The 23,956-nt window shown below is 42.9% G+C and overlaps 1 protein-coding gene across 2 annotated transcripts in view; it reads left to right on the forward strand.

Annotated features, from left to right (window-relative positions):
• The first annotated feature begins 2,110 nt into the window (after positions 1-2,110).
• Positions 2,111-23,956, forward strand: part of p3h2 (prolyl 3-hydroxylase 2) — a 59,725-nt gene continuing 37,879 nt past the window's right edge. For both annotated transcript variants that reach the window (XM_080506036.1, XM_080506037.1), the window contains exon 1: positions 2,111-2,622. In XM_080506036.1, coding sequence (XP_080362162.1) covers positions 2,215-2,622 — 408 coding nt within the window. In that variant the 5' untranslated portion in view covers positions 2,111-2,214. The remainder of the gene's footprint in view (positions 2,623-23,956) is intronic.

Here is a 23,956-nt window from a genome sequence, read left to right on the forward strand (position 1 = left end):
CCTCTTTTAGGGATCGTTTTAAAACTGAAGTGTTTTTAATGGTCAATTATTTTCCCATTTCCCATATTTCATTGTTTTTTTCTGATTTGTTTTAAATCAATCATTCCTCATTAAATGAATTACAAACTTCAGTTGATGTTTTACTATATACAGATAAGGAGCTTTAAAATAAAAAGACCCTTATCAACAAACAGACTGGGTCGATACAAATGTGATGGATCACCATGTTCTGTCATGGAGCAGATGTATTAACCATAACAGCATGTGGTTTACACTCATATAAAATCTCTGAATGCACACAAGTGAGAGGTCTTTGCGATTTGTTTGTATTATTTAATAATAATAATAATAATAATAATAAATGTTTTTATACTTGGAATTCATATTCTTCTAAATACATTCATATCAGCATCAAATATAATGACATTCACTTGATAATATTTGTTTGGATTAAAGTTTGTCGTTTGTCCTAAATGAGCGTCTGTTTATGGAAAACGTGGTTTTCACTGCTCCCTACTGGTGAGAACTGCACTTGGCCACTTTTTCAAATGAACTGGGTTAATGCTCTTATATTCCATTTAATATTCCATCTCTCAGAGCGGATCGACTCTGTTCCAATGAGATCATGGATCTCATTGGAAGGCTTCCACCACATCTATCCTCTCACGTGTCACACAAGACTGTACAGTTATACACTGCACGGGACATTGTCTTCTTCATTGTCCCTTGTACAGCTTTTTTTTCCTTCTATTGGATTTCCACGTGTTGTTTTTATTCTGCTTTCCATTGCAAATGAGATTTAAACGTGTCAGTGAGCATGTCTGACTTCATGTATATGTCTTAATATGTAAGAATGAAATCCCATCTCCCTGTGATATTCTGGGTAATCAGATCTTCTTTTAAAGGTAAATGAAAAAGACGAAACTGATTAAAGGACATGTGGAGCCAAATGGAATACGATACTCTTGCATATGGCTCCAGGTAAATTGAAAATCGAATACTGCAATTAAAGTATCAAAATGTGTTTTTTAACTAACTCATCTTAGTTGTTCTATCTTATCTAAACACAGTCTCGTGTTAAAAGTTGATAGACAAGTCACTAATCCATCACAGGGCAAGAGAACAGAAGCAAGGTGGGGGCATCACGCATCAGTGATGTTTTCAGACCATGGGAAGAAGGTGTATTACGTTTTCTTTTGTTTAGTTTTTTTTTTATTATTATTGAAACCTAAATCTGCACAGAGAGGACGTACAGAATCTATACAGATATTCCCAGACTCTAACACAGAGCATTGCAACTATAGCCAGGTTTGGACGATTGTTTATTAGTATATTTAGTTTTCTTTCCTGAATTGCGTTGAATAAGCTGCGTTGAGAAACTGCATGTGGTTAAATTCACCACAAGAGGGAGGCTGTCGCCACCAGATGAAGCAATTGCTTTGACCATCAGAACTTTGGAAAAGAGGACAAAGGAGTTCAAGAAGAGGATAAAAACACATTTACTGTAATACAGTCAGGGGGGGTAAAAAAGGGATAAGAAACATATTTGCTGTAATACACTCGGGGGGGGGGGGGGGGGGGTGAACAAAATAACGAGTCAACGATGTTTTTTATTGTATTAATATTATGTCATTTATATACGTATGTGTTTTATGTTTTTGTCAGTGTTCTCACAATTGGGCAAATTGCATGACATGTATGTATATGAATCAACCTGAGGTTTGTTTGGCAGTAGTGTTAATTGATTGTTGTGGGAAAAAAATTCGTTTTAAACATTTCTATGGAGATTTTACTTTAACTTCGCAGGGGTCTCACACGGTTCCAATCAAACTTTTTTCCCCCCTTCAAATCCTAAAACATTCGGAAATAACTTAAAAGTTGTGTGGAAATCACTCTTGCGTGAGAACGCGCAGATCCAGCCTGTCTATCGCGCGCGCGCTCCGTGGAGGAGCCCTGAGACTCCCCACGAGCTGCTTGATTGTCCTCGGGCCATTCATCTGGCGGAGGGGAGGAGTTACCAGAGCCACAAGAGGGGCCCAAAACAAAATGTGTGTCCCCGATCTACTAACATTATTTCCGCCCCGGAGCCGTCACGAGCGTGTGAGGAGCCTTTAAATGGACTGAGAGTCGAGATCGAGCCGCTCGCTGTGACCGTCCGTCCGCTCCGCTCCGTCCGTCCGCTCCCCCGCCGCGCTGTCCGAACCGAAGCAGAGGATGGATGGAAACTTTCCCCCGGCTCTCATCTTGTGTGTCGTCCTGCTCTCAGCTGCCTCGGCAGCTTTCCTGGAGCCGTACGACCTGTTGTACGACGACGCCGTGCGCGCGTTTTACAGCAGCGACTACGGCGATGTGGTGCGCTTCATGGAGGGCGCGCTCAGCAGCCACCGGGAGGTCCGGCGCACCAGGGTCCGCTGCCGGCTGAGGTGCCAGGACCAGCATCCGTTCGGGAAGACCTTCACAGACCTGCGCTTTTTCGACGTGGTCCTGCGGAGAGCCGCGTGCATGAACCGGTGCATCGAGGAGACACTTGGCCCGCAGTCCGTGCACAAAGTCAGCGAGGACGTGGTGCAGGACTTCAACCGGAGGATCCCGTACAACTACCTGCAGCTGGCTTATCAGAAGGTGAGTAAGGGAGAGGGGAGGAGGGCAGGTCGGCGTGTGGGTCACCGTGAAGCGGGTCTGAATGGGGACTATTGTCGCTTTGCTCAATACTACCTGCTTGCGTTCTCCATCAGCATGTCGCTGCTGCCCAGCGCCCTGACGCGGAGATAAAGACAGGCCACCAGAGGATCCATGCTGGCCGCGAGGCAAATAGAATATTTGGATATTTGCCCTGCACTCCCACTATTTTGTAGTGGAGCAAAAGGTTGATGCCACTCGTCCACATTTTGAGACACCCTGGCCTGTAACAATCCTAAGGTGAACATGTGTCCAGGTGTACAGGTGAAGAGGGTTTACCAGCAGTTACTGTCAGTCCAGCTGTGCACAATCAGTCTATGTCACACTGTTCGAGCTGGTATTATGGGAACGGGTCGTTTTCAGCTGTGAGAGCAGCAGCATGTTGAATGTGAGGTGTCCGGCCTCATGTTGATATCAGATTTAACTGGAGGTGGATCAGAGCCCTGCAGCTTAACCCACAACAGCCTTCCTCCACTGATGGACGTGCACTTGCTTCGGTTCTTGTTTACTCTTTGTTTTAGTTATTGTGGTTGCTCTGCATGCAGTGTTATTTTTGAACAAACATTTGTGGGCTGTCCTTTCCTCACCTTCTTCCCTGCTGGAAAGACCATCCACAGCGCTGGAAACACTCTTTTTTTTTTAAATGCACAAGACAAAGTGCCCTCGAAAGTACATTCAGGTCAAAAGTTCAAATCGACATTTTTCTGTCATTGGAAATCATCTCTGTTCTATAAACAGGATCTCCAAGGGAAGGGTCGACGTAATTCATTCTACGTTCACTCACATGTCTGAAACAGCATTTCCGTGACGTTTGGTTGGGCTTTTGATGAATGCAAGGTGTGGGAACAATCCAGGGAAAAGAATAAATGGGAGTTTTGAGAACAAAGTGGAGTGGTTTATTCACTGTGTGCAGTCAGTGGGTCGCCCGGATCTTATGGGAGTGAGTCGATTTGATAGAACCCTGGCATTGTGAGAAAGTTGGGGTTACATAGTTTTAGAAAATAGTGAATCACAATCATTAATATGTTGATACAGTTCTTTCAAACTAGTTAATCAATCTGTTGATGGTCACATTAAATGTAACAATTTTAAAAAGTAGTTTTTTGTTGAGAGGTATTTATAACAGGAGCTTTTATGACATAATGGTTATGTCAAAAGTGTTCAAATAACCACAAGAACACGCAATCAAGACATTTTAACCGAGTACGAGTTGAACTGGAAAGCTGACAACATCTTTTCCCGTGTCGCTGAGACGAGACTTCCCTGGCTGCTGATGGCAAACAGCTTCAAATGCCCCGTCGATGACACACAGCTTCCACTGCTTATAAGTGGCAGGAAGTTTATCGGTCCAGTTGCTGTCTGTTACCAAACTTGCTTCACCATTTATTTATTTTTATCGCTGAGTCAGCAAAGGAGGACTTGAGAGCTGAATCATTGTCCTCATAAAAGTGCACTCTGCTGTCTAGACGTGTGCAGAGACCAGACTTTATCCTCTGGTGTTTGTCCAGCTGTAAAAATATTACTCAACTTCTGTGCACAGAATTATGATATTTGTAACATCTGTTTGGGACAAAAGAGTGGCACACGGTGTCGGGGAGGAACTAAAGTCGCCCTGAATAATTGAGCAGATCTTTTTCTCCCTCCTCCCGGTGTGCTGACGTCTTCGTGAGTCGGGGGCGCGTCAAGTCGGGACTTTTTCTGATCTCGATCTCACCACGCGTCTCAGAAGTGGGCAGATCCGAACACCTTGGACCCGTTAATGTGTACATATGCATGTGTTTGAATGTGCGCGTGCGTACGGGCGCCCTCACACGTGTGTCGGGCATCAGGGAACCTGGTGGTATTTAATGAAAATAAATAGCATTCCTGCAGTATTTAACATTCCTGTGTCGCACACCCTCCTCCTGACAGCCGCCGGTATAATGCCGCCATTGGACGCGTTGGAAGAGGCCCCACAGTCACCCACTGTTCTCCTCACTCGGGGCAGCTGTGTATGTCCCCAGCTCGCCCATCATTTAGTACGGCAAATATTTTATTTTCCTGTTGTGGTCTGTTTGCTTTTCTAAAAAAAGGAGCCACGCCACCTTTTGCAGGTATTAAAGGGAGACTCTTGTAGCTGGTTCAGGGCAGAAGGAGGAGGAGGAGGAGGAGGAGGAGGGTGGGGGGGGGGGGGGGGGGGGGGGGGGGGGGTTAGAGTCTCCACTGCTCTCTGCCACAGGCTGCTGCTCTCATTACTTTCACCCAACCAGAACCATCAAAGGCCCTGAACTGCCCTCTGGGGCGAGCCTGGCTCTCCTGCAGCTTTATCCTCAGCATGATAGGTCAAACATTCCTCCAAGTCCAAGAAGGAAGTGAAAATAGTTTTAGTTTTTAACGATCTTTTTTTTTTTTTTAAGATGATTTCTAAATAGATTTGGAAAAAAATCGAGAGTGACCCCCAGATGACTATCCTGTACAAATAATGAATTGCAATTCATTTTCACTTTGAGGAGCCACACCATGCTAAATTGGCGGGCACAATCTTAGGCCCTGTCCACACCACAATGCCGTTTCATGTAAACCGCATCGCTTTTTTTGGCCGATCATCCACACGGCGAGCAGCTTTAGGAGCCTGAAAACTTTTTTTAAAATTATTTTTATAATTGGTTCAGAGCAGGGGACTTTTAAAATGCCGCCTCGGCTTTGAGGTCTGGACGGGTAAGACATTGTACTGTGATCATTAATAATAACTCGAATTGTAAGCTCATATGAAAACATTTGGAGAGAAAACACTCTTCTTCCTCGACCTTAACATCACAGTAGGCTTCCTCCTGTGTCTCACACTCGCACACAGGGTAATTTCAGTTTAAGCATTCAACTCATTGGAAACAGGGTTTGGGAGCTGGAAATGTTGTATAGATTGTTGAGAAATTGAAAAAGGTCAGGATTCCTCAATGTAATTGTGAATCATGTCAGCCGAGGCAGATTTTTCCTGCAGAGATCAAGGGGAGAAGTGAACAGTTTCCTTGTGAGTTAACTTGTCCTGGGAATTGTGACACGGCTCAAGAACCACAACATCGTCGTTTTGTTTTGAGAACTTCCCCGTGCATCTCCCAGCATGATGGCAAGAGGTCACAGCAAGTCGGGACACTCTGCAGCCCGCTGATGTTTGAAGGCTTCCTGGGAATTTGTGCTTCACAGACCGACTCATTTAGAATTCCCTCGCCTCTGATTTGATTACAAAACAGCAGGAAGCTTGTGGCTGAACCGAGGTCCTCCTATTCTCACATGTGCATGTGGTTAGCTAAATTGAAAGGAACAGACAGAATTAGTCAAACATAACAAGAGCGGCTGCACCGTTTCCAGTTTGAGCTTTTTTTTATTGTTGAATTTATAACTTTGTGAGTTAATTTGAACTTGAAACCTTCCTTATGAGCAGAACATAAAGCAGTGCCTGTTTGTGTATATTATCATAGATGATGTTGTAAAAATAATCCCGTTTGCACAAAATCAATCAGGTGGTTCACTGCCAAACCAAATGTATGTGTGTGGTGTATCTACCGATATCCTTCTGACAAAGTGACTGAGTCTGGAGGCTGATAAACAGTGGCGCAGCAGCAGATGATCGGATTTGGTGTTTTGGTGACTCACTTAAACAGACCCGTTGCCAGTTTGCGACCCAGGACGTTGCTCACATTTAAAATACTCATACTAATTACGGTAATATGAATCTGGGGCATTGTCAAGTCACTTGTTGGAAGATAAAAAGTATTATCCTGTATTGTGTTCATATTAAACACTTTGAGGGAAAAGCTCAGTCTTCAGACCACTTTCACTTATGGGTCATGTTTTGAATAGTCAATGTAGATTTCTTTAAATATTCAGCTGGATTAAAAACAGGAAAAGCTTGTTTTATGAGGCAGGTGTCAAACTACGAGCATTGATTTTCATGCTTTTGACTGAAAGCTTTAAAAATGAAGGCCATCAGGAGAGAGAAGCTCAAACAGCTTATTTCAGACAGATGGTAAAATGTAATAAAGATGAAGAATAATTTAAAGCTGCAGACCATGACAAAATAAAGAAATGCAGCGGAGAGCACGTCCATTTCAGTTTATATGAATTGTTTTCAATTTCGCCAACTGTGTGCCACTTCATTCACTTAATACACATGCAGGTCTTTGAATCTACAAAAACAGAAGTCCTGTTTATACACAACAATGGCGTTGTTTATAAACAGAAACTAACGAGACATCCTCTCTCCTGGGTGATGCTTCACGGAACAACGTTATTGATGTGAAACTTTGAGTGTACTGTTTTTATAAACCTGTAGAAACACTGTTCAGAAGTGTTGCTTTCTTTCATGTCTTCACTCTGCAGCAATAACAATTTAAATCACGAGCATAAAAAAAAGCATCAGCGATGAAAAGCCTTTTCTCAAGCGGCTGTGGCGATACTGGCGTCCTCTCCTGATTGGCCGAACCCTGAGCGATGCTGTGCTTTTGCCCAGACGATCAGACATTGTGGCACTTGGCCGTGCCAGAGGTCTTCTGCATGACTGGATTTGAGCAGATAACACATCACAGGAATGTGGGGGCATGCTGTGACACCTATATTGTTCTCGCCCTGATTAACAATTAAACGGCTTGGGGGGGGGGGGGGGGGGGGGGGTGCAGGAGTCTGGTTAAGGATCACCACTGAAAACACTGTAGTGGCTTAAGAGCCAGCGTGAAGAGGCAGCAGGTTGAAGAGGAAAGTCTTGGCACTACGATGACCATGCGGAGCACTGGCATCTGTTAAGGAGTCATTGACGATAACCAAGGCGAGCAGACTGGCCAGCAATAGGAGCTGACTGAAACCTTCACATCATTGATTCCATATTCAAACACTGACTTTTAATGAAAAGGCATATTTATTACAGTGATCGCAATGTGACCACAATGTGGTTTTTATTTGTGGACGATGACAATACCCCCCCCCCCCCATCACAAAAAAGGGAGGATTTGGACCGATATGCTCGGGCAAGATCCAAACAGCTGAACAACAGCATTTGCCTGCATGTTTGTGTGAATCAGTGTTTGTTTTGTTTTGGAGTTTTTGTTTTTTTTTTTCAATATTTGAAGGGTTGGCATTGAGAGCAGTTAGTTTTACATAATATTTGTGGTCAGTATGTTTGCATGCATGTCAGTAAATTCTTTGAGCGTCTTTTTTTTATTGTTTGTGTTTAGTGATTATCTGGCCAAAGTCTCCTGGGTGTCTGAGAGGAGGAATCAGTTCGAGGATGGAAAAAGCTGCGTTTGCCAGGCATCTGTTCAGCTTCACTAGTCACTTTAACTATGTGTTGGCTACTGTGAGGCCCAAACAGAGCAACCCCCCCCCCCCTCCCCTTCTATCTGCCCAGTTATCTTTTTTTTTTTTTCATTCAACACATGGGAATTAACTTTGATTTTGTTGTTCTCCTGAAAGGCAGGAAACATTCTGTTTTATTGGAACGATACTAGACTAGAAAGTATGTGCTCATACAATATAAACGTTTCCTACTCTGGGACATGTAGCCTTGAACGTTGTCAGATCAACCCCCCCTTGAATTCTTCACAACTAGTTCTAACTAGAAAAATGCCTCTGCACGCGCCCCACACTCTGTTTTACTCGTGCGTAGAAGCAAAACACACCTTTTTACTCGGAGCGTCTCTTCTCACTCTCTGTCAGACTTGTGATTTTGTCTGTTTGACCAGCCTGATAACCAAACCCTCAAAAGTCACCTTGTGTTCAATGGAAAACATTTGGTAAAAGAAAATTTCCACTACACTATTTCATTGAGGGTCAACACCCACAAAGCACACAGAAAAGGGAGCTGAAATGTGTTCTCGGCAATGTTTCCTGCGTCTGAGAACTGTGTTTACTTTCCCAGAAAATGCTTTAGTCAATTTTGGACAGATTTGATGAAGTGCTGCTTCAAACAGAACATCTCCAGACAGGTTGCTCTTGCCTTTACAGAGCAGGCAACCGAAGAATGATCCCAATGAGGCAAAACCGGCATTCATCACTGCACTCCTCTTATTCATGCGTTCACATGCCAAACCCTGCTGTTCACACGGGGCAGATGGAAAGGGTCAAGTCAGTAACTGTCTTGTTACCAAAATACAGTGCATGTGCCTAAAAGGCCAGTGTCCAGTTCGGCGTCTATACTGAGCTGTATGCTCAGGCTAAACACGAGTTCGACTTTGACAGACCTGCTGGCGTGGATATTAGCCAGGCTTTCTGTCCACACAGAGACTAAAAAGTTCCTCTGGTATCCTGTATGCACCTCACAGCTTATCCTGCACAAATGAGAGCTATAAATTGCGCCGACATCTCAAGTTGCTTCTGTCCACAGGTGAACTTAAAAAAAAAAAAAAGTGGTGAGTTGCAGACTTTAGGGGAGAAATGACAAAAACAACAGAGTAAAGGATTTTAAATCTTTTGCAGAAAGTACTAGTATTAGGTAGAGAAGAACGAGAAGATTATTTGTCCATTTTGTCTTTCAGCAGTTATAGTTTTTCCACAAATGCACCTTGATTACGCACAGTAGTTCACCAGGTATTTTGCCGGGACTGTTCAGCCATTTTCCTGGAACGGAAGCCACTTTGGTACGTTGGATGAAGTTTCATCTTGGACGTTTATTGCGGGCGTTTTGTGGTATTTGGTGCGCTGAGATCCCAGTAGCAGGGGGCCTGCAGGCCTCAGAGCACAGCCAGGTCACATGTCTGTTATCCCGTTTTTCCACTTGGTGAAGCACACTATTGCTGCGGTGTGATGTGGTTGTATGTGTTTCCACACAGCAGAAGGTAACTGATATTGCTCCGATATTATGGTTCTATGTGGGAGAAAAGCCCAACAGTGATGGTCTCCGCCCTCTCAACCAAGCTGTGTTGACATTAATCGAATCGGCTTCAGTCTGAGTCCTTGTGCAACAGCGATCTGGCCGCAGTTCAGGAAGAGGAGTGAAGGAATGAAACCGAACAGCTGTCCTGTCGTTTAGGATCCCCCGCGGCTTGTGTATTAATTCTGTTCCCATTACGGACTCACCTCTATGGCACACTGGTCATTTATACCAGGTTGCATTTAGGATCATGTGTAGTTCAGCAGTGATTAGCATTCGCCTCCTCATAGCAGGAGAACCTGAGATTGCTTTCCAGAGGTTGGCCTTTGTTTCTGTGTTGAGTTTACATGTTCTATATATTCCCGCTTTCGACTTATTGACTTTTAAAAGACAAACGTGACTCTTTGTCTCTTTGTTAACCCTGTGATGTACTGAACCCATTCTTTTCACTCAGTGTTTGCGGGAGTATTCAAACACATGGCCAAACATGAAGCCAATGAGAATAAAGTGGCCAGCCCCTCTGGAATGTCGCATGAATCTGTCAAAAAAGCTCATTATGAAAGAAGTAAAAACCAAGCTACTGTGGCTCATTTATAATTCGGTATGCACCAAATGCTCAGTATGGTGCACATTAACTGATGTCAAAGCCCCCCGCCCCCCCCCCCCCCATTGTTTGAACTTGTGTAGCGTCACACTGCTCAATGAATAGAAAAAAAAAAAAGTATCCTCCATGAAGTATTCTTCAGAGGCCAGAGTCATTCATATTCTGTGAGCAGCTCGTATGCCTTTTTGACCCCACAGCTGTTTCCTGTAAAATTCAATTAGAAGTGTTGATTGTTTATCCAGCCCCACTCAGCTGTCGTCAGCCTGCAGGACGACGGCTCACATGGTGACTTTGTAGTGAATGGTCGCTCGTGCGACTCTGTTCGCGTGTGTCACACATTTTGTAAACCTTGTTGGAGTGCGAATTTCAAAAGAGAAGATAATGGTTGAGAGGATGTCAGATTAATTTTCATGAAAAAGGCATTATAGGTCAGGTTTTAGGTGTATTCATGCAATGGAGTTTGTTTTTATCATCATCATTTTTCCACTACGGCTGTTTTGTAGGTGTTTTTTTGCGCTTATAAAAGGTAGCAGTTCGCCAAATAAACGTTATACCACACATTACCAAGTTTAACAGCTGGCAGAGAAAAGCATGTCCATTTCCAATTTGCAGAGCCTCCTTTTTTCTACCGTTTGGCTTATGACTGCCAGAGGACAATTCATCATGGCGGCCCACATTGCCGGGATTTCTAAGTATTATTCCATGCTGCGCAGAGACCAGCTTACTGTCGACATCAGCGTCGTCTCTCCTTGTTGTTTCTCCTCTCATTGTTGTAGGTTGTAGGTAATGTTACACTTATTTAGGTGGCAGAAGAAAGTATTTTCCCGATCTTATGTTGACCTGACCCCTTACCGACACCTGACCTCACTGTGTCGCCACATCTGGTTCAGATCTCTGATTTGCCGCAAGAAAACAGTGTTAAACAGCATCAGGCACAAGAACTCACCAGCAGGCTTGTCTACTTTATCAGAGCGAGCTGACTGGAACAAAAGAGAAAGTGAACGCACGACTGTTTGTTCTCCCTTAGTCACACCTCATGTCATCTCGAGTTCATTGGAGGCTCTTCTCCGTGATTCACGAGCCTCAATATTTGGAGTCAACCTTGTCTCGTTTATTCAAATGTTCTGAGTGCAGAGGTCCTTATGCCACAGAGCGGCTTTACATCCCCCAAATTAGCTCTTGATTACTGTTTACACCATTACTCAGGCTACCTAAATTGAACCTTGAAAGCAACAAAGCATCTGTTTCCACAGTTGATCCCAGAGGATGGCTGTTAGAAATCCGAACTCCCTTCTTGTGGGTGGCTTGTATCTCGCTTCAGGGGACGGTGATGAAACAGGGCAATGTGTTAGATCTTCCTTTATATGCGCCCTGAGTCAAATATCATTAAAGAACCTTTTCTTTAGATTAAAGCCCTCTCCTGAGCACGGGGAGTGGATCGTCTGGGAATCGTTAAGGCAAGTCAGTTTGACGTCCCGTCCAGCTGGCTCCTCTCCTGTTTCAAAGATTAGCTGAGCTGATTAATTGAGTAAAAACCGAGATGTGAGGAGTAACACAGAGCGGGAAACCTTTCGACAGACCTCTGGTTCGCGTAACAGAGCTGAAAAACAGCGTTGTCATCGGGTAAACAGAGTTGGCCTTTTCACACTTCCTCCTGATCAGTCACAGTCCTGATCAACAAGCACCTTTTATTTGAACAAAAACCAGGCACTGTCACAATACTGACCATCTTTTATTCACTTTTTCTTTAAAAGCTGAATTGTTTGATACATATTCAAGAGTTGCTAAACATAATTAGGATTTGTTTGGTGTCACCTGATAAAAATAGTTTGAATGTTGCTGACTTTACCTGTACCTTAGAGTCCAGGGGTGGACATCCAGAGTTCCCTGCCAAGATGTCCCATGTTGTCACTGAACTCTGGATATCTTAGAAGGTATTTGTTTTGCCGAGCTCTTAAATGGTTCAAAGTTGTATCTGACAGACAGCTTTTCTGTTCAGCTCGGTGATTACTCCTCTTCGACAGCCTCTTTTTTGAGGCCCATTACTATTTTCTTTGTACATTCTACCCCTGGGGTCCATTTAAAAAAAAAAAAAAAAAAAAAAAAAAAAAAGATAACATTTCCTTTCACTGTTTGGCAGATCATGTCCAGATTTACTTATCGATTAGACCCAAAACTGCGGGTTAAAGTCAGCCATTACTCAACTGCCTCGAAGATCTAAAATCATGGTTGGATAATATTTTTTTGGTAGTCTTAATGAAACTAAAACAAAGATTGTTGTTTTTAGCCATCCAGATGGAAATCTGTAATCAACCCTCCTCAAAACACCCGAGGGTGATTTTTGACTGGGCTTTTAAATTTCACAAGCAAATCGGTTCTGTTGTCAAAACCAGATTCTTTCAGTTGAGGCTGTTGGCCAAAGTAAAGCCGTGTCTTTCCCACAACAACATCGAGAGTCATTCATGCCTTTATCACATCGAGGCTCGACTACTGCAACTCTGTCTTGATCAGATGTCTCTCCTTTATTACTCTTTTATTACTGGTTTGAAAGCTGTTAAATGGATTAAATCAGATGGTGCTTAAAGCCGCCCGGCCTCTTGATACCTCCAACTGCCAACTGAAGACGCTTATATATGCTCTGGGTTTTTATTCTCATTGAGTGCTGAAACCATGATATAGGGCATTGTTTACCTTCCTCACAGATCACATCTTGTTTTTAAATTTGATATGTGAAGTGTGACAAGGTAAAAACAGTGCACTAATAGTTTTTATGTAAATATTGATGAATGAGTTTAGAGACTGTGAGAATAGTATTGCGACATGTACTCCATTGTTTATTGTGGAAATTGAATGTTTATCTGTGATCCACTGAATGCCCTGACAATCTGAAATCGATTGGTTTTGTCTCCGCCCCCATCTGAGGAGGACCCGCGCTGTTTTCCTCATTCTACTAAATGCCCTTGATGAGGAAACAGCTGCGAATCACTTGTGTGATTGTTTCTCCTCAATTCAGGTATGTTTGTTGTTAAAAACACAGTCCACATGCCCAAGGCGGGTTACAGGGAAGTGGAGAATGTCATGACGCTGTCGGTCGGATAGTCGCGTTAGTTAAGGGGAAAGTTTTGCGAACAGTCGGTGCTTTAGCAGACGAGCCCGTGCTCCGCGCCACTGGACGCCCCGTAGCTGCGTTCTGTGCAGTGTGTTCTGTTGTTAGTGTTTTACTATGAGCAAAGATATGTAAGATATGTTTAAGTTTATGTTTAATATGAGTAATGATGTGTTTAAAATGTGTTTGACTGTCATATTTAGTTTGATTTATGCACTTTGGATTGTCGTTATACAGGTTCAAAATTCACCTATTTCATACTGGAAAGGAATGGATAAAGAAATTATTAATGGCAGCTAAATGTTTATTGTTTGACAGAAATATGTATATCTTCCCTCCACCTCTAGTTGCTTGACATAAGAGTGATGTGAATTTGTACTTCTGTGCATTGATATTTGTTGTATTTTTGTAAACGTGTGTTTCTTGGAAATTCTACTAAATGCCCTTGATGAGGAAACAGCTGCGAATCACTTGTGTGATTGTTTCTCCTCAATTCAGGGGTGTAACATCTTGGAGGCACCGCTGGGATTGCTGCTTAGATGTCCAGTGTCCACAGCCTGGTCACTGAATTCTGAGCCAGCAACATCCCCCATAACTACAACCCAGGCAGGTAACAGCGAGAACGTTGTTGCTGTGTGAGGACGTCAGGAAGCTGGTGGTTGGCTACGCGTCACCCGAGGCCAGTCAGAGATCATCGGGGACAGTAAAAGGACCGCCCAGCTTAGAGTCAACCCCTGCACAGCTACAGTTCCTCCTGTCCTGTCAACAAAATGACACCGCTTGAAGAACTACAGGAAGAGGTGGGAGGAGCATTGTACACCCTAAACAAGGACAGTCTACTTGACATTTGTGATTTCCTCCTAATATCCGGTGATCAAAGAGCAGATGTAAGCGAAAAATCTCGCATGTCCCTGGTGACTCATATCATGAAGTATTTGGAGAGGGATGAATTGTCACAACTAGAAGATGAAGGTATGGCTGAAATAATGTCACTGAAGGACAAAATTAATAGCATGGTGAACAGCACCAATGACAACATAGTAGGAGCAGAACAAGACCCTAAGACCAAGGAGCCACAGGAAGAAACACAAAAACCTAAAACCGAGCAGCAGCAGCAGCAGCAACAGAGCTCATTCTGGCGAAAAGACTTTAAGATTTCCGGACAAATCGGTGAACCAGGTCAAAAAGAAAAACTGACATTTTCCAGCCTTGCTCATCAGATTGAGAATGGATTAAACAGGGGTTATCCTGAGTTAGAAATAGTAGATGCTGTAATCAGGGCCATATCCCCCAGTTTGCAGCTACGCAGTTACTTAGAAGGGAAATTTCACTTAACGCTCCCAACACTCAGATGCATTTTGCGCTCCCACTTCCAGGAGAAGAGTGCCACTGAACTGTACAAGCAGCTTGCTTCAGAGGTACAGCACAATAAAGAGACCCCTCAGAGCTTCCTTATGCGGGTCTTGGACCTGAAGCAGAAAGTTTTATTTGCGTCTCAGGAGTCAGAATCTGGACTTAAGTATGATCCAGTTTTAGTTCAGCGCATGTTTCTACACACAGTACTTACAGGTCTCCAGAATGATAGTATCAGGATAGACATGCAGCCTCTCTTGTCAGGTACTGAAACATCAGACGAGCTCCTGCTAGAAAGACTAAATGTGGCTTGTGCTAATGAGGCAGAGAGAAGGCATAAGAAAAAATTCAGTGCCCCACAGCCAGCTAGTGTAAGTGTAGTCCAATCAGAAGAAGAGCCACCTGTAAAGGGTCTGGCAAAAGAAGCTAAAGTGAAGGCATCACCTGAACTATTGACAGAACTTGCTGAACTTAAAGCAGGTGTTGCATCTCTTAGAGGTCTCAGCGCAGAGATAGCTCAGATTAAAGAGACACTACAGCAGCCCATGTTGCAGTCACAAGCCCAGTTCTATGCCTCACCTGCAGTTAGGAGACCAGGTAGAGACCCCCAGCCACACAGTTTACAACCGCAGTATTACAGTAACCAAAGCCAGTCCCAAGCACACACGCTGACACAGCCCCTGAATGCATCCTACCAGTACACCAGCCAGCCTGACCACATCCCAAGGAAGTGCTTTGCCTGTCAGCAGACTGGGATGAATGAACGCTGCACTCACTGCTACAGATGTGGAAGTGGAGAACACTTTCAGGCCGGATGTAGGATCAGAGGTGTCAGACCATCGAGAGAGGCCCCTTTAAACGGGAGGCGGTTACCACTACGGGACGAGTGTTAGCCATAACCAAGGGAAAGTCCCAGAAATGTGCCAATTGTGACTCTCGAGCTCCAAAGAAGAAGTTGAAACAATGCTCATCCTGCAAAAGGGCATTGTATTGTTCCAGGTCATGTCAAAAACAACATTGGACTGAACATAAGAAAAAATGCACTCAACTGATGACTGGAAACAACATTGAGGAATTCTGTAAAAACCAACATGTACATTGTGTGCTTCCTCCATCTTCAGTTGACCGATCCAACAGAGTCACCTCATTAGTTGGCAGACAATGTATCGTCGATTGTTTCCTGGACGACCATCCACTCCAAGTTTTATGGGACACAGGGTCTCAGGTCTCGATCATTGATGAAGGATGCAAAGGAGAATACTTTCATAGTTCAAAGGTAAGAAATGTCGCAGAACTCCTGGACTCACCTGATGATCTGAAAGTGACCGCAGCAAATGGAACAGAAATGCCCTATCTGGGATGGATTGAAACGACTTTCCGGCTAGCATCTGAAGCTGACCAAAAAAAAGAACTGATTATTCCAGTGCTTGTAATGAAAGGCTGTCATCTGTCCCATCCTATCATAGGTTTTAACGTCATCGAACATATGTTACAAATGACTGAAAAGACTAAACGGTACAATACAGTAAGAAAAGTCTTCCCGAGTCTTAAAAGAAATGAGGTAAGAGCTTTTATACAGGCTGTTAGTACAGAACAAACAGGTGAGTTTGCAGTGAAAACTAAGAAAGAGCTCGTTGTGCTACCAAGACACACCAACATTAAAATTGAGTGTCGTGCAGCTACTCAGCCTTTTAACGAGGATATGACCATGTTATTTCTGCCAGATCTAAACCCGCAGTGGCCAGATGGTTTAGAGTTTTTTGAGACACTAGTTAAAGTTAAGAAAGATGTCTTCCCTGTCATTACAGTTGATGTCTCAAATCCAACTGATCATGACATTGTTTTACCTGGAAGAACTTTAATTGGCACAATACAAACTATAATGGCTGTGCTGCCTGTCCAGATCTTCGAAAATACATCAGCTCAGGTAAATCACACATGGGCCCAAACTCCAGGCAACACCAGTGAGCAGTGGGATCCACCTGTAGATTTAAGTCATCTGGATGAAAATCAGAGACATGCAGTCAGACAGATGCTGAGAGACGAGTGTCAGTCATTTTCAAAATCAGATAACGACATTGGCTGCATTGAGAACTTAAAAATGAGCATCTCTCTTAAAGACCCTGAGCCAGTCAAACGGACATACACATCAGTACCAAAACCTCTGTACCAGGAGATGAAAGAGTACCTGCATGACTTAATCGCACAGGGATGGGTTAAAAAGTCAAACTCTTCATATTCCTCACCTGTGGTGTGTGTTAGAAAAAAAGATGGCACCCTTCGGTTGTGTATAGATTACAGAAACTTAAACGGCAAAACCCATCCGGACCGCCAGCCTATCCCTCGTGTCCAAGACATTATGGACAGTTTAGGTGGTAATTCTTGGTTCTCCCTTTTGGACCAAGGGAAAGCTTACCACCAGGGATTTATGTCTGAAGAAAGCCGGGCAATGACAGCTTTTGTGACTCCGTGGGGACTTTATGAGTGGATACGTATTCCCTTTGGCCTCATGAACGCCCCGGCGGCTTTTCAACGCTGTATGGAGGAATGTTTGGATGAACTCCGGGACAACATCTGTATCCCTTATCTGGACGACACCTTGGTTTTTAGTAAAACCTTTGAAAACCACCTGGATAACGTGCAAAAAGTCCTGAAACGCCTACGAGAATATGGCATTAAACTCAAACCAAGCAAGTGCGACCTTTTCAAACCTGAGGTCCGTTATCTGGGCAGAATAGTGTCAGCAGAGGGCAGCAGAGTTGATCCAGCGGATTTTGAAGCGGTGAGAGCGTTAAAAGACCTCAAGCCACAAACTGTAGGCCAGCTCAGAAAAATGCTTGGTTTACTATCCTATTACAGACAGTATATCAAAGACTTTTCCAGAAAAGCCAGCTGTCTGTACGATCTTCTGAAAGCAGATCCAAGCAAGGTTCCAGACAACACAAGAAAGTCAAAAACAAAGAAGGTGAATAATGTTGTGTCCTCAAACAAACAAATACTGTGGACAGACCAACACCAACTTGCACTTGAACACCTGATTGACTGTTTGCTCCACCCACCAGTGTTGGGCTTCCCTGACTTCAGTCAGCCATTTGTTGTACACACTGATGCCTCACACCAAGGTTTAGGAGCTGTACTATACCAAAAACAGGACAAGAAGCTTAGGGTCATAGCTTATGGCTCTCGCTCATTGACGGTAGCCGAGAAAAACTATCATTACCATGCCGGAAAGTTAGAGTTTTTAGCTTTAAAATGGGCCATTACTGACAAGTTTCGCGATTACCTGTACTATGCGCCAACCTTTACTGTGTATAGCGATAACAATCCGCTAACATACATTCTTTCTACTGCAAAACTGAATGCAACCACATCCAGGTGGGTTGCTGAATTAGCTGATTTCCACTTCACAATAAAGTACAGACCCGGAAGACAGAATAATGATGCAGATGCTTTGTCGAGGATGCCACTGGATGTCGAGACACTGATGGAAGAATGCTCTGAAGAGTTGCCACCCGACGCGATTACTGCTGCAATCCAGGCAGTCGAGGCCCAAGATGAGCCCCCCACAACCCTGTCATTGTCAGCTGTATCTATGTCAGTTTCAGTCACAGATGAGACAGTCACCAAATCCGTTAGCCCGATACCAATGGACGAGCTGAGAGAGGCACAAAAGTCTGATCCGTCCATTGGTCCTGTCCTTGAATGGAAACTGTCAGGCGCTAAACCCTCAGCCAAAGAGCTAAAAACACTCAACTCGAAAACAAAGTGTTTGTCTCGAGATTGGAACAGACTAACGATAGATAGTGATGGTATACTCCAAAGGACAACTTTATCCCGAAAACAACTAGTCCTGCCGGAAAGGTACAAAGACAAAGTGCTGAACGAGCTGCACAATAACATGGGACATCAAGGTACTGACCGCACGGTGTCGTTAATACGCGACCGTTTTTTCTGGCCATATATGCAATCTGATATTGAGCATTATGTAACAAAAGCTTGCACCTGCCTCAAACAGAAAAAACCAAGCCATGAAATGAGAGCTCCCCTGACAAATATAGTGACAACACAACCCTTCGAACTGGTTTGTATTGATTTCCTCCATCTTGACCGATGTAAAGGTGGATATGAGTATATCCTTGTCATTGTGGACCACTTCACACGTTATGCTCACGCATATGCGACCACATCAAAGTCAGGGAAAACTGCTGCAAACCTCATTTTTAATGACTTTGCCCTGAAGTATGGGTTCCCATCTCGCATCCACCATGACCAAGGGAGAGAATTCGAGAATCAGCTTTTCTGTCAGTTAAAGAAACTCAGTGGCATGGATGGATCGAGAACAACACCTTATCATCCGATGGGAAATGGAAAAGTAGAACGCATGAATCGAACACTATTGCAAATGCTTAAAACACTGACTGACACACAGAAATCAAACTGGAAAGAATCCCTGAACAAACTCGTATATGCCTACAACTGTACTCGCTGTGACGTTACAGGTTATTCGCCATTCTACCTTCTCTTTGGGAGATCACCAAGGCTTCCGATTGATATGCTGTTTGGGCTAAACACAACCTCGTGTTCTGCTGACCTGCGTGACTATGTTGAGAAATGGAAACAAGGGATGGAAAAAGCTTATGCCATCGCAAACGAAAATGCCCAAAAAGCTGCTGAGAAAAGTAAAAAACATTACGACAAAAACATCAGGGGTTCAGCCCTACAACCTGGAGAGCGAGTCCTTGTCAAAAACTTATCACCGAGGGGAGGACCAGGTAAACTACGTGACTACTGGGAAGACACAGTTCACACAGTAGTGAGACAAATGGGACATGACTTGCCAATTTATGAAGTACGACCAGAAAAAGGAAAGAAACGCTCCAGGGTCCTGCACAGAAACCTGCTCATGTCATGTGAACACTTACCTTTCGAGGTACAGCCAAAAGCAACAGAGCGTGACACAAACAAACAGAAACGGGGAACCCAGACTGCATGCCAATCTCCAGAATCTGAGGAAGGCAGTGAGGATGAGTATGACCTTCATTACGAACCAGATACAATCCCCACACCACCGCCAGTTTCTCAGGAAACAGACAGATTAGAGATGGAGCATGAAAGCAAGCCACAATCAGTGACAGCGCCCAATGCTGTGCCTGTACAGCCCCCGAATGATGATCCACTAGAGGAGATTAATAGACCTGTTGAAGATCAGAACTTAACTGCTGAAAACAACAACCAAAATCCCTCTGCACTATCATCTGCTTCTGTGGGACATGAAGAGGAATCCTACCAGCGTCCACAACGAGAGAGACATCCGCCAAGACACCTCACTTATGATCAGCTTGGCACTCCTTCCTGCTACAGTATTCAACCACCACCACCACAGCTTTTTCCAGTCTACTCAGCACCAGGACTCGTACCATGGGTGCCCCCTCTCCCGCCATACTACTTTCAGTCACCTTTTATGTATGGACTTCAACGAGCATGAGTCAACAAAACGCAGAGACTGATGAACTCATGAGTCAAGAAAACGTCTAGACGGATGGACTGTTGATCAAGAGAATGAATGAAAATTGACATGGACTGTTATGGACTGTTTAAACAGTGGCCAGTTCATGGACTATGTATTTGAAATGTGACACTAAAGACTTTTTTTTTTTCTTAAACACCAGTTTTCAGGAGAAGATCTACAGTGTCAAGCATATGGGACGTTGAAAATAACGACAAATATGTTGATGTGATTTAATGTCGGGACGACATTTGGTTCGTAGGGGTGAATGTGACAAGGTAAAAACAGTGCACTAATAGTTTTTATGTAAATATTGATGAATGAGTTTAGAGACTGTGAGAATAGTATTGCGACATGTACTCCATTGTTTATTGTGGAAATTGAATGTTTATCTGTGATCCACTGAATGCCCTGACAATCTGAAATCGATTGGTTTTGTCTCCGCCCCCATCTGAGGAGGACCCGCGCTGTTTTCCTCATTCTACTAAATGCCCTTGATGAGGAAACAGCTGCGAATCACTTGTGTGATTGTTTCTCCTCAATTCAGGTATGTTTGTTGTTAAAAACACAGTCCACATGCCCAAGGCGGGTTACAGGGAAGTGGAGAATGTCATGACGCTGTCGGTCGGATAGTCGCGTTAGTTAAGGGGAAAGTTTTGCGAACAGTCGGTGCTTTAGCAGACGAGCCCGTGCTCCGCGCCACTGGACGCCCCGTAGCTGCGTTCTGTGCAGTGTGTTCTGTTGTTAGTGTTTTACTATGAGCAAAGATATGTAAGATATGTTTAAGTTTATGTTTAATATGAGTAATGATGTGTTTAAAATGTGTTTGACTGTCATATTTAGTTTGATTTATGCACTTTGGATTGTCGTTATACAGGTTCAAAATTCACCTATTTCATACTGGAAAGGAATGGATAAAGAAATTATTAATGGCAGCTAAATGTTTATTGTTTGACAGAAATATGTATATCTTCCCTCCACCTCTAGTTGCTTGACATAAGAGTGATGTGAATTTGTACTTCTGTGCATTGATATTTGTTGTATTTTTGTAAACGTGTGTTTCTTGGAAATTCTACTAAATGCCCTTGATGAGGAAACAGCTGCGAATCACTTGTGTGATTGTTTCTCCTCAATTCAGGGGTGTAACAGAAGCATGTTGGTCAACCAAGTTCAGTCACCTTTTGACGGTTTACTGAAACCTTGGGTTTCTTTTTTGCTTCACTTACTGGTATCCCCCAAAATGACTGCAGGTCAACAGCTTTTATTCAAACCTGTTTCTATCCAACTTTCAAGGCAGTTGTCAGATATCCTGCAGTTTGCCAGAATGTTTCTTGGAGATTTTGTGATCTTTGGCTTAAATGAACTTCTTAGTTTGTTTATATTGAGCCACTCATCAAAAACTTCAATTTTATACTGAGCTGTAGATTATTTCCATGTCCCGAATGGGATTTTTCGCTAACTTCAACTGTTGTTGTTTGTCCTTTATTTCCTAGATATTTAAATACATTAGTAAGCTACAGTAGAACCACAAGTTCTCATTATTTACACCAGCATCATTGTTTCTACAGAGCTCTACACACTTAATTCAACTAATTTGACTTTTTATTGTACAACATTTTGAACTATTAGATTGCATTTCTCATCACCCCTCACATATGGTTCTCTTAAAGTTGCTTTCTTCTACTGTTAGATGATTTTAGCTGTAACAATGAACCAAAGCAAAGCCACATAATAGTCTATACACGTGGTGCATCAATAATGTCTGACGATGATCTTAGTCTGGTGAGGCGCCGATTCAAAATTTGTTTCCGATGATCTCAAGGACCAGTTTCTCATGCAGCCTTTTTTTATATATATGAGTAATGTTTGTTAAACAAGAAGTTGTCCAAGGATGAATATCTTGGGACTCCAAATGGCTATTCTTTAGTAATGTGTATTTCTAACAGAGACTTTACAAAAATGAATACGTCATTATTTATTTTCCCACCCAACAACACTGAGGATTTTCTGCAATGCCACGTTGTAATGAATCCAACTATAAACCTGGTACCAATTGCGAGTTGAGAAAGCTTCAACACATGATGGAAAACCAAGTCAGAATTTGCAGCGCTTGAGATCAAAGTGCAGGGACATGTTTCCGTAAAACTGGGAAGGCTCGTCTTCATTGAGTCAACTCTCCATGGGTTTGTCACTATGATATAAATCCATAAAGCATAGTTTATCCTTTTCAGGGTTTGCGGGACGCTGGAGCCATCCCAGCTCAGCATGGGCGTATGTAGGATACACCCAGAACAAGTCACCAGTCTATTACAGGGCAAACACAGACACTAACAACCACACACAGTCACATTCACACCTCGGGGCAATTTCGGGTCACCAATTAACCCCGCATGCTTTTTTGGGACTGTGGGAGGAAACGGGAATACCAGGAGGAAACTCGTGCACATACAAGGAGAACATGCAAACTCGACGCAGAAAGGCCTGGCCGGTAGTCCATGAGTATAGGTTAGGATTGTTGTCAATGTAAAGACTTTTTGGAGGAATGGAATTTAACTTGTCAATGGAACAGCCGCCATTTATCAACAGAAGAATGTAACATCTACAGTAACCAGTATGCAGTCAAGCCCACAAGAGATGAAGCTCTGTTTTGTACACAGCAGTTAATAATAGTGGCATCTGTAGTGACAAAGCTTTTGCTGAACAGTTAATCTATCCACAGCGTTTGTTGCCATGTTTTAGGCACTCAGGTTTATGTCACGTGATTCCCTCATTATGACTCTTTCTGAACTTTATGAGATCTTGTTAAACTCTACTAAAACTGCACCACGACGTTACATTTCTCACTTCTGCTTTGTTTTAATGCCGGCACTCTGCTTCAGACCTTTGTTAACATTCAGCCCTGATTACCAATTTTCTAGTGGATCATTAATGTGAGGATTTCGATACATGAGGCATGCAAAGTTCGGATGCCACCCAATGGGAGAGCCCCCTGGAAGAGTGTAAACATTTTGGCTGCAGTGGTGATTTTGAGGGAAAACGATGTCTGATGATGAACTCAACTCACCGCATGGACTCAGTAAGAGGGAACAAATCACTCTCCATGCAAATTCATTCATAAAATTTTACGAGATGGAGGGATACAAACAAAACAAAGGATAATCATAAACGATATGACAAAACCAAGGGCCCGTTTAATTCTATCAAAAAGAAAGTTGTAGAATTCCATACTGCAAGTTTCAATTATATAATCCCATGTACACTTTACATACTGGGGGGGGCAGGTTTGTAATAATAAAAGTGCTTTTTTGTGCTGCTTCTGCTTCCTATTTCCTAAAGAAGGGTGTTTTGTTGTTTTACTCATGGTGGCTAATACAAGTTATTAGAAAATCTCTAAAGATGAATGGAAATAAGATGGTTGACATTTCTATCATAGTGGAGAGTTTGCAAAATACGATGACAAAATAAAATTAAAAAAAGTAAGATGGTGAAACTAAATATCAAAATGACATCACTTCATTCTAACACTGGTTTCATCCATGAAATACCACATTTCTGCTAATATGTAAGGAAATACTAAATATTGTAATGCAATATTAGTACACCCTTGAGCAATTACCTATTGTTACTAAATTTGCATCTTACATGCAATATTTGGCAATTTCCATGCTATTTTCTGTAATGCTTGGAGTCTCCGCAAATATTCTTTTGTATTTCATTGTATTGGTTTAGTAAGTTTTAATCACTGAGTTGTTATGTATTCTTTTACGTCATTATGCAATTCTGAGGGTGACATTAAGTCTTAGTGCGTAAGGTACACTATTTTGGATTAATTTCATAATAAAACATTTTTAATTACTCTTATGACTCACA

Source organism: Blennius ocellaris (genome assembly GCF_963422515.1).
Source record: "Blennius ocellaris genome assembly, chromosome: 12".
NCBI classification, from domain to species: Eukaryota; Metazoa; Chordata; class Actinopteri; order Blenniiformes; family Blenniidae; genus Blennius; species Blennius ocellaris.